Genomic DNA, 11,888 nt, shown 5'->3' with positions numbered 1-11,888 from the left:
TACCAGAAACCTGTTGGTTTGCAATTACAGAGAATCATACGTATTCCGTGTAGTTCAATTGACCAGGTTTTGCACACCACTTCAGCAGGGTAGTTTTGGACACACTTCCTCCATAACAGACTTCTGCAGATGCTTCAGGTTTCAGTGGACTGTCGCTGGGCAATACGGACTTTCAGCATCCTTTTAGATTCCGTCTCTCACAGTTGAAGTGTACCTATGATAAAAATTACAGACCTCTACATGCTTTGTAAGTAGGAAAACCTGCAGTGTATCAAATACTTGTTCTCCCCACTGTATACACACACACACACACACAGTACCAGTCAAAAGTTTGGACACCTACTCATTCAAGGTTCTCTATTTTTACTATTTTCTAAATTGTAGAATAATAGTGAAGACATCCAAACTATGAAATAACACATATGGAATCATGTAGTAACCAAAAAAAATGCTACTGCTAGATCAGTGGTAATCAAACGTGTTCTTTTTCCTCTAATTTATGAGGACCACATTTTTTGGGCAAAAACAATCCCGCAACCCCACCGCAAAAACCTTAAAAATGTTACATTTAGATAGATTTTCATCTCTTATTAAAATTAAAATAAACCAATAAATACATTTACTTGATAAGTTGTATTTTTCTAATTATCTTTAAAATATATATATTGTCCCATAGCATAATTTTAAGACTACAGATTATTATAACTTTTTTTGTTTGAGMTTTTTGGGGGCGACCCCACTACAGACCTGACATGGAAGACCACTGAGCCAGAGGTGGAACRCCCATCTGGAACCTCCTCACCGGCAGGCAGCACACAATGACAGGATGTAACAATTCCCACACAACAGCCACGCCATGACCTTGCATGGCACAGATGTTGGGGGGTAATATAGCTCTACCTCCCTCTCTCTGGTAAACTGTGGGAATTAGGCTGACCTGGTCTATTCAGTCTCAAAATAAATATCTTACTCATCGCCTTCTCCCTCTTTCTGTTTCTCTCGCTCTTTCTTATTCTCTGTCCTTCTCCACCATTTTTCTCTCCATCACCCATCCCCCCCTCTCCCATCCCCCACCTGTTGCTTACGAGCCCTTTCCAACAATGCAGAAGAAGAAAATTTGGACAAAATAAAAACAGGTACGAGGTAGTTGAGGTGATGTACATTTAGGTAAGGGAAAAAGTGACTAGCCAATCAGGATAGATAAACAGAACAGTAGCAGCTGCGTGTGAAGAGTGTGAAAGAGCGTCTGTGTGTGAATTGTGTCTGTGTATAGTCAATATACAACATATATACAACATATATAGAATTGTATAGCCAAATCCAAATCCACTCATTTGAAGGGGTGTCCACATACTTTTGTATATATACACTGTATTTTGGTCCACTGGCGACGAGACGTGCATCGTAAAACCACCACAGTTACAAGGGCTGGGAWTTACCAGGGARCTCACGATACCATATCACGATACTTGTGCATTGAGATTCTATATATGTATTACYATTTGATACTGCGATTCAATGTTCCAAACATATAGCTTCCCCATACACTGAAAACAAAATTGCTTCATTTAAGAAGATGAGAACAACCTATGAATGAAAAATCKTGGAGATTTGGTGCAGGTTACAGCTAACTAGCTAAAAGTGACCAAAAGGATGGTAACGTGGAAACTCCACCCCCCCCCACCAGTCCTACCTGTGTATCCATGTCTCGGGGCTCTTGGGGAACTTGGTGAGGGCCAGTTTCCCCAGGTACAGGTCTCTCTCTGGACTCAGGGCTCCACATTGTAGCAGTTCCTTCCTGCCAGAGCAGAGCAGACAGAGGAACTATTTAATGACATCACATCTCAATGCTCCTGATGTGAATCTTATGTTTACTGCACTATAGTTTTGTGTATGCTATTTGCGTACTTGTGTTTGTTTTAATAAACACTCCATAAAAAGAACTTCCCAAAATAATAGATAAATTATCTCTCTCTCACACACACACACACACACACACACGCACCCCAAAGATGGTTAGGAGGTCGATAACAGTTAAATTGTCTCGTAAAATGTTTATTTTTTTAATGACTACATAGACCATGACAGGGCTGCTGACTGGTTATATTCTCTGGACAAGGTCTTGGTTTAATCAAATACAACAGGCACAGATTAGGTCGTGACCTTGACAGTTGGATACGACATATAACAGAATGATTTGACCAGGGCGTGGTCTTTGAAGGGAGGACCTGTGTTTTAACGGTGTTGGTCCACTCTGCACTCAGGGGAACACGAAGCTGAGCTGACTGGTTCAGGGCAGTGGAGAGTGTTGGAGTCAGGTCAATGTGTTAWAGGAAATGTCATCAACAGAACAACAGGTTAGGAGACACCAACGCACACAGAAACCAGATTCCAAGACACKGATTAAATCTAGTCCTGGTCAGTTGATAATCTCCTTTGAGCCTGCTTTTTATTCCAGGACTAAGCTTAATCTGTGTCCGGGAAACCGGCCCACAGAGTCACACACCCTTAAAAAACCTCCCTGTAATGGTCTTTAACCCTAGTCCTAGAGACCAATACAGGTTTATATTACAACCCAACACTAAATCACCTTGACGACTAGTGATTAGCTGAATTAGGTGTGTTAGTGTCGAGTTTGAACAAAACCCTGCAGCTCTCCAGGAAGAGGGTTGAATAACACTGCCGTTATGTTGAGCCACTATAGTGCATGTGGTTATAATATGATATTTAGCTCCATCTCCTGGCCAAAACTGGAAGCACAAGTTGCAGGTATCAGGTGTAWTATCAGTGTACAAACAGCTGGATTTTAAAACAGCTGCTTCACGTCTTGCATCCCCTTGATATAAAATCAACTGCATGTATGAACTTAAGTACTAGCTGATAACGACAACTGCCTGAAACAAGAATCAACTACCAAGTCAAACATTAAGGCTAGTCTAGTCAAAGAAAGTCTACTGTGACATAATATATGAAAAAGCAGRGAGCAAGAAAGCCACAGGCCAGCCCATAGTACAGCAACCAGAGTATAGGCAACCAGAGACCTACAGCAGGGAAGAGAGAGGCCCCACTAGACTCTGATGATGATGGGCCATATCGGGGCGGCAGGTAGCCTAGTGGTTAGAGCTTTGGGCAGGCAACCGAAAGGTTGCTAGATCGAATCCCCGAGCTGACAAAGTATAAATCTGTCGCTCTGCCCCTGAACAAGGCACTGTTCCTAGGCCGTCATTGAAAATAAGAATTTGTTCTTTACTGCCTTGCCTGGTTAAATAAAAAATATTTAGGCATTGCTTTGTTAGTTTCTCTGATCCACCTCTACGCAGACAACACCATTCTGTATACTTCTGGCCCTTCTTTGGACACTGTGTTAGCAAACCTCCAGATGAGTTACGTGGCCTCCAACTGCTCTTAAAATGCACGTAAAACTAAATGCATGCTCTTCAACCGATCACTGCCCGCACCTGCCCGCCCAGCATCACTACTTTGGACGGTTCTGACTTGGAATATGTGGACAAATACCWAGGTGTCTGGTTGGACTGTAAACMRTCCTTCCAGACTCACGTTAAACATCTCCAATGCAAAATTAKATRTAGAATCGGCTTCCTATTTCACAACAAAGCATCCTTCACTCATGCTGCCAAAKATACCCTCGTAAAACTGACTATCCTACCGATCCTTGACTTCAGCGATGTAATTTACAAAATAGCCTCCAACACTCTATTCAGCAAATTGGATGCTGCCCTCCTCAAAGTGCCATCCGTTTTGTCCCCAATGCCCCATATACTACCCACCACTGRGACCTATATGCTCTTGTTGGCTGGCCATCGCTTCATTTTCGTCACCAAACCCACCAAACCTGGTCACCMATAAGTCTTTGCTAGGTAAAGTCCTGCCTTATCTCAACTTGCTGGTCACCATAGCAGCACCCACCCATAGCACGCGCTCCAGCAGGTATATTTCACCGGCCAAAGCCAATTCCTCCTTCCAGTTCCTCTGCTGCCAATGACTGGAACAATTACCAAAATCACTGAAGCTTGGAGGACTCATATTCCTCCTCTCTAACTATAACACCAACTGTCAGTGCAGCTCACAGATCACTGCACCTGTACATAGCCCATCTATAAATAGCCCATCCAACTACCTCATTCCCATACTGTACTCCTCATCCCCATACTGTACTCCCCCCCCCCCCCCTTTGCCTCCCAGTATCTCTACTTGCACATTCATCTTCTGCCACATTATCACTCCGTGTTTAATTGCTAATGTGTAAATATTTCACCCACTATGGCCTATATTGCCTTACCTCCCTATCTTACCTCATTTGCACACACTGTATATAGACTTTTCCTACCTGGTTAGATAAAGATGAAAAAATAAAAAAGTTCCTTGACTGTTACACCACAATGGACAGTAGTAAGACTTAACGCGTAAATGATTTACATGATATTCTGACTTGAGTAGATTTAAGCAAAACTCGGAGTTGCACACATTTATCTTAACTCTGAATCAGGCCCGAACAAACAGACTATAGCTCCAGCATTTATGATGATAGCTCCAGCATTTAAAGGCTTGTGTGGGGTATGAAAACCAATGTGAATAAGACAGAGAGGATAATAAAATATATTTTGGTTACATAGAGTAATTCAGAGTTCACCCTGTCCAGATACAAGTTACCACTGAGATCATACATCCAATAGACTAGAGTCGACCGATTATGATTTTCAACGCCGATACCGATATTGGAGGACCAAAAAAAGCCGATACTGATTAAACCGGCCCATTTTTTTTAATTTTTTATTTTGTGGATAATGACAATTACAACAATACTGAATGAACACTATTTTAACTTAATATAATACATCAATAAAATCAATTTAGCCTCAAATAAAAATGAAACATGTCATTGGTTTTAAATAATGCCAAAAACAAAGTGTTGGAGAAGAAAGTAAAAGTACAATAGTGCCATGTAAGAAAGCTAACGTTAAGTTCCTGCTCAGAACATGAGAACATATGAAGCTGGTGGTGTTCCTTTTAACATGAGTCTTCAATATTCCCAGTAAGAAGTTTAGGTGTAGTTATTATAGGAATTATAGGACTATTTCTCTCTATACCATTTGTATTTCATATTTGACTATTGGATATTCTTATAGGCACTTTAGTATTGCCAGTGTAACAGTATAGCTTCCGTCCCTCTCCCTCGCTCCTACCTGGCTCGAACCAGGAACACATCGACAACAGCCACCCTCGAAGCAGCGTTACCCATGCAGAGCAAGGGAACAAACTACTCCAAGTCTCAGAGCGAGTGACGTTTGAAACGCTATTAGCGCGCACCCCGCTAACTAGCTAGCCATTTCACATCGGTTACACCAGCCTAATCTCACGCGAAGAGCTGCTGGCAAAACGCCACTAAAGTGCTGTTGATGAATGCTTACGAGCCTGCTGCTGCCTACCACTGCTCAGTCAGACTGCTCTATCAAATCATAGACTTAATTATTATTCATAATAGCACACAGAATACGAGCCATAGGTCATTAATATGGTCGAATCCGGAAACTATCATCTCGAAAACAAGACGTTTATTCTTTCAGAGAAATACGGCACCGTTCCGTATTTGATCTAACGGGTGGCATCCATAAGTCTAAATATTCCTGTTACATTGCACAACCTTCAATGTTATGTCATAATTACGTAAATTCTGGCAAATTAGGCAGCCCAAACTGTTGCATATACCTTGACTCTGCGTGCAATAACGCAAGAGAAGTGACACAATTTCACTTGGTTAATATTGCCCTGCTAACCTGGATTTCTTTTAGCTAAATATGCAGGTTCAAAAATATATACTTCTGTGTATTGATTTTAAGAAAGGCATTGATGTTTATGGTTTAGGTACAGTGGTGCAATGATGTGCTTTTTCGCAAAAGCGCTTTTTGTAAATCATCCCCCGTTTGGCGAAGTTGGCTGTCTTTGTTTAGGAAGAAATAGTCTTTTCACAGTTGCAATGAGGCGGCCCAAACTGCTGCATATACCCTGACTCTGTGCAAGAGAAGTGACACCATTTTTCCTAGTTAAATAAATTCATGTTAGCAGCAATATTAACTAAATATGCAGGTTAAAATATATACTTGTGTATTTATTTTAAGAAAGGCATTGATGTTTATGGTTAGGTACACGTTGGGCAACGACAGTCCTTTTTCGCAAATGCCCACCGCATCGATTATATGCAACGCAGGACAAGCAAGATGAACTAGTAATATCATCAAGCCATCTGTAGTTACTAGTGATTATGATTAGATGTGATTGTTTTTATAAAAGATATGTTTAATGCTAGCTAGCAACTTACCGTGGCTTCTTACTGCATTCGCGTAACAGGCAGGCTCCTCGTGGAGTGCAATGTAATCAGGTGGTTAGAGCGTTGGACTAGTTAACCGTAAGGTTGCAAGATTGAATCCCTGAGCTGACAAGGTAAAAATCTGTCGTTCTGTCCCTGAACAACGCAGTTAACGCACCGTTCCCTGGGAAGGCCGTCATTGAAAATAAGAATGTGTACTTAACTGACTTGCCTAGTTAAATAAATATGTTAAAAAAAAAATTGGGCCAAATCGGTGTCCAAAAATACCGATTTCCGTTTGTTATGAAAACTTGAAAATCGGCCCTAATTAATCGGCCATTCTGATTAATCGGTCGACCTCTAATATAGACAGCATCAGAGTTACCCTCAGAGGACAAGTTTCAGATACAAACCAGACACGGARACTATAGTATTATTCTGTCACAACAGTCGTCTGGAGACTGTAACAGAGAGACATTTTGGCCCCTCAGAGGGGGAAGGGCGTACTGATGCCTTAGYCATCGTCTTGGCAGTTATTTCAAAACGCATAGGTTCATTAGAATTTTGACATACTTAATATCTAGTTTTGTACATGTTGAGGAGTGGCCTGGAGTGTTTTTTAGCCCCAAATAATAATCACCACCACAAACAAACAAAAATATCAAACCTCCCGCAGGCCATATGTTGCCCACCCCTGGCCAATGGGGAGTGAGAGGATYGAGTGGGTCTACTTAGAGGGCTTGTTATTGTGTCTTCAATGTGGSCACAACATATACAGATCATACTCTTTACACAACACAGCAGGAAGGGTGTGAGCKAGAGTTCTTACCTGACATTCCAAGCAGTGGTGAAGTCTGGGTTGAGCAGCAGCAGAGTGCAGGTGATGTCTACCAGAGCTTGAAGAGGGAGAGACAGGTCAGTATATCAACTGATTATTTTAAGTCAAYGTAAAGTCATTTATACTGCCCATTTTTTTAAAAGTACAATAAATTCTGTCCTTCAAAAATGGTAACGAAAGGATTTCGCCACATCCCCAAAAGCTCATTTATACGACAGACTGAGTTCATCCTCTCTCTAGAAACCAACATGTTTTAGGTATAGGCCAGAGCTGTGTTCGAAAACTCATACTAACCGTACTATTTGTGAGGTAAATTGAGTATATAGTATTGTATTGCTTATTGGTCATAGTGTTGGTATGCCAAAAGTTCCCGGATGTCATACTACATTCGCCCAAATACGAAGTATACAAGCAGTGGACACTATTTCCGRGCTTTTAGGGCCCATAATGCAATTCTTCGGGAAATGGGCGTGGCTTCACATCATTTTCAGATTTGAAGAAAAGTGTGTTAAATATGCAGCCGAAGTCCAACGAGAGCGCCTACAAACTCATTGCTTTAACTAATTATGACAAATGTTAACAAAAATGTTGAGCAATGTAATAAAGTAATTACTTTTCAAATAAGTTACCTTACACGTTATGTTGGCTGACAATTTGTTAGCTACGCTYTCCTTACGAACCACAGAGCATTACAGCAGTATGTACCGGTATGTTAGCTAGCTACCTAACGTTATTTGGCTACTAATACTTCAAACTTGTCAATATATTAACTAACTATWGGCTGGCTAACTACCCAACGTTTAWTGACTTGATTATTCCTAGCTAAGTGGTAMAGTCGTTGGGCGTTCRSAATGGACATTCGGGTGCTTTCGTAAATTCGCTCTGGCTATCGGACTTGCCTAGTTAAATAATAAGAGCGCAGAATAACTGATGAGTTTACGAAGGCTCAACACCCGTTGAATATGGCCTGTGTCAGTAAACGTCAGCAAAAAGTGTCATTAAATTGTTGCCAGCATCAGTCACCAACGCCCTGATTAACATGAAAACAGCCTAACCAGCCCTGGATAACATGAAAACAGCCTAACCAGCCCTGGATAACATGAAAACAGCCTAGCCAGCTCTGCTAGGGCGAGTAAAATGGTCAGAGTGAGGTGTTCTCTTATTTGTCTGGAAGTAGCTAATAAGTTAGCCAGTTAGCTTGGATGCTTGACTGCCGTTATGAGGTCAGGACGTTCGAATCCACCCTACTCCTCGGCCAGAGTGTCCAGTTTGCACCCTGAACGCTCCCAGAGCGAAACGCTGTCAATTTACAAACGGACAATCTGACAACACTCTGGCACTCCAGATTGAATTTAAGAACACACCCATAAAATGTCTAGCTAGTGGGGGCCTCCCGGGTGGCGCAGTGGTCTAGGGCACTGCATCGCTAGTAATGTGTTATGCTAACAAGCTAGCAAGAGGTTGCATAGCAACAGCATCAACTTCCGGTAGACCGGCAAAGCGCTAGTACACTCAACTGAAAGGATACCGTTTGTTTACAGTATACTAAAATGAACTAATAGTATATAGTATGTAGTATATATTCATTAAGTATGTGGTATACAGTATGCTTGTATGGGTATTCAAACACAGCTCAGGCCTTCAGAGTACAGTAACCCTTGCAATCTTCAGTGAGTAGTCTCCAAGCCAGCAGCTGTACAAAAGGTTACTTTCCCTGTCCTAAAAGCAGCAGCTATGAAAAGCAGCAGCTATGAAAAGCAGCAGCAGCTATGAAAACAGTTGTGCCCTTGAGCAAGGAACTTCACCTCAAACTGTTCCAGAGGGCCTCCCGAGCGGCACAGTATTCTAAGGCACTGCATCACAGTGGTAACTGTGCCACTAGAGATCCTGGTTCGAGTCTCAGCCGGTCGCGACAGGGAGACCAATGGGGCTGTGCACAATTGGCCCAGCGTCGTCCGGGTTAGGGTGAGGGTTTGTCAGGCCAGGATGTCCTTGTACCATTACGCTCTASTGACTCCTGTGGCAAGCTGGGTGCATGCACGCTGACAGGTTCACCAGGTGTACGGTGTTTCCTCCGACACATTGGTGCGGCTGGCTTCCGGGTTAAGCGGGCATTGTGTCAAGAAGCAGCAGGGTCGTGTTTCYGAGGACGCACGGCTCTCGACCTTTGCCTCTCCCGAGTCCGTACGGGTGTTGCAGCGATGAGACAAGACTGAYACTACCAATTGGATACCGCAAAATTGGGGAGAAAAAAAGGGGTAAATAATAAAAAATAATCACTGAAAAACTGTCCCAGAGGGTAGAGCTGCACCATGGCTGACCTGTGCTTCCAACCCCTCGGGGGAAATGTGTTTATCTCGGGGTGTTGGACTAAACTTAAAAAATACATTTCTGAGGACAGTAAGGAAACTGGACAATAAAGTTCTTACCTTCCCTGTCCAGCCACTGTTTGCGCTGCCTGTAGAGCAGTAGCTTGTTGTGGACGTAGGGTAGCAGGTATTTGACACACCAGCTCTCCACRCCCAYCTTGTTCTCTACCAGCACGATGGGGCTGCGGTTATACCTGACCTCTGGACACGGGATCAGACCTATCTCATCACTGAGMGAGGGAGAGAGAAAGGTGAGTGTAAACATGCATGCTAATTGCTCTAACACTACAAGGACACAACACTCCACTCTCAGTGGGATAGGCAGAAAACAGATGTTTTCAGGGATACAGTATTTCAACTTAACTTCCGTTTCCCCTGAAAAACTGGATGTGGGGACTCTGCTCAGGCGTCGTTTTACGGCTACAACGTTAAGTTAGACACACACACAGTAATAAGGAGCAATAACCTCCAGCCCAGTCTAATGAGGGCTTTATTCACTGTCTGGTGTAGGGTTGTATCTAGCCCAAATGGGTCTCTAGTTGACAGAGCTTTTAGATGCCCAACATAACAGTGGTCTGGATAGGGGACAAGCCTTGTAGAGAGCAACCTAGTTTGCACACATGCATCTCCAGAGAGTATACGCCGTGAGCACACAGTAAAACTGGTTTGCCTCAAACTGCGGCACACACACAGAGTCCCTTTTGCATTAGGGTCATGTATAGTACGCAAAATGTCACAAATAGAACTGAAGTGATTTCTAATTCTATATGCTAGAGAGGAATGTTCTACACAACTARATCTGAATGTTCCACAATGTTGTTATGCTGAACCCAGCTCTGGCACAGGCGGAGAGGGACACAGAAGAAGGGTGGGATTTTAACTTTTGAGGGTGTGTGTGTAGTCTAGCTATGCATCAGCATGAGTCGGGTGAGTGTTATCAAACACAGACATTCTCAAAGCCTCAGTGCAGCTGAGCACAGCCCAGGTCACTTCCAATAACACCAGAGGGTTGGAGAAGCCTATGCAACATTATACACAGTAACACTACAAATCAAGCTTAGATTTTGTTTTTTTGCCTCTTAACCTTATCATATAAAAGTAGAAATGCAGAATATCAATCAGAGAAGTTCTGGCATGGTCTGACAATGTTCTACTTTTGAGAATAATAATTATTATTATTATTTAGTAGGTGCTATGGTACTTGATATTTGTCCTATTTCATGTATCAGTGTGTATTAATAAGAATTTAAATGTTGTTTTTTTTCATATCCCAATTCTCCCTGAGACACTCTTGGAGAGTGGCAGACCTGGCTCTCAAGAGAAGACAAACTAGGTGCACACTGCCCACAAAATGAAGTGTAAACTGAGCTGCACTTCCTAACCTCCTGCCAAATGCATGACCATATTAAAGACGCATATTTCCCCTCAGATTACACAGACCCACAAAGAATTAGAAAACAAACCCAATTTTGATAAAACTCCCATATCTATTTGGTGAAATATCACAGTGTGCCATCACAGCAGCAAGATTTGTGACCCGTTGCCACAAAAGGGCAAACAGTGAAGAACAAACACKATTGTTTATGTATATTTAACTAGTCAAGTCAGTTAAGAAAAAAATATTATTTACAATGACAGCCTACCCRWGCCAAACCCTAACTGGACGACGCTYGGTCAATTGTGCGCCGCCCTATGGGACTACCAATCACGGCCAGCTGTGATACAGCCTGGAATRGAACACGGGTCTGTAGTGGAGCCTCTAGCACTGATGCAGTTCCTTAGGCCACTGTGCCACTCGGGAGCTTATTATAAATACAACCCATATTTATTTATTTTCCTTTTTGTACTTTAATTATTTGCACATAGCTACAACACTGTATATAGATATAATATGACACCTGAAATGTCTTTATTCTTAAGGAACTTGTGTAATGTTTACTGTTCATTTTGATTGTTTATTATCTATTTTACTTGCTTTGGCAATGTTAACATATGTTTCTCATTCAAATAAAGCCCCWTGAATTGAATAGCGTCACAGCCAGGGTCTGGATAATCTAACTGAACTGTCCATTAAATGAAAAGTTCTTTCTCCACATTCCGTTGTGCCGCATACAGGTCAGCAGCATTCTCTCTCTTTTAAATATGTGTATAGGCTTGATATAATGAGCTCTGAGCCGGCGGTCAAAACTCAAACACAAATGAAAGAAAAGATCTGGGATACTCAGCATCTAAGTAAAAGCATTCACACCCTGTTCTGAAATGAGAATGTAGGCCAGTTCTAATTTAGAACACTCAGTCAAGGACGCTTCTACACAGAAGCTAGTTACATTCCAGTTCTATTCTACACTCTACATCT

General features: G+C 42.2%; 1 protein-coding gene across 1 annotated transcript in view; it reads right to left on the bottom strand.

Moving 5' to 3' along the window:
• LOC112071851 (protein prenyltransferase alpha subunit repeat-containing protein 1) overlaps positions 1–11,888 on the bottom strand; it is a 30,950-nt gene that overhangs the window by 18,206 nt on the left and 856 nt on the right. Inside the window, exons 2-4 of the mRNA XM_070439537.1 lie at positions 9,593–9,762; positions 7,155–7,221; positions 1,694–1,798 (exon numbers count right to left, since the gene is read on the bottom strand). Coding sequence (XP_070295638.1) covers positions 1,694–1,798; positions 7,155–7,221; positions 9,593–9,762 — 342 coding nt within the window. The remainder of the gene's footprint in view (positions 1–1,693; positions 1,799–7,154; positions 7,222–9,592; positions 9,763–11,888) is intronic.

The sequence above is a fragment of the Salvelinus sp. IW2-2015 genome, unplaced genomic scaffold (assembly GCF_002910315.2).
Source record: "Salvelinus sp. IW2-2015 unplaced genomic scaffold, ASM291031v2 Un_scaffold1745, whole genome shotgun sequence".
Taxonomy (NCBI): Eukaryota; Metazoa; Chordata; class Actinopteri; order Salmoniformes; family Salmonidae; genus Salvelinus; species Salvelinus sp. IW2-2015.
The sequence above is the reverse complement of the archived record's forward strand: the minus strand, read 5'-3'. Positions and strand labels throughout refer to the sequence as shown.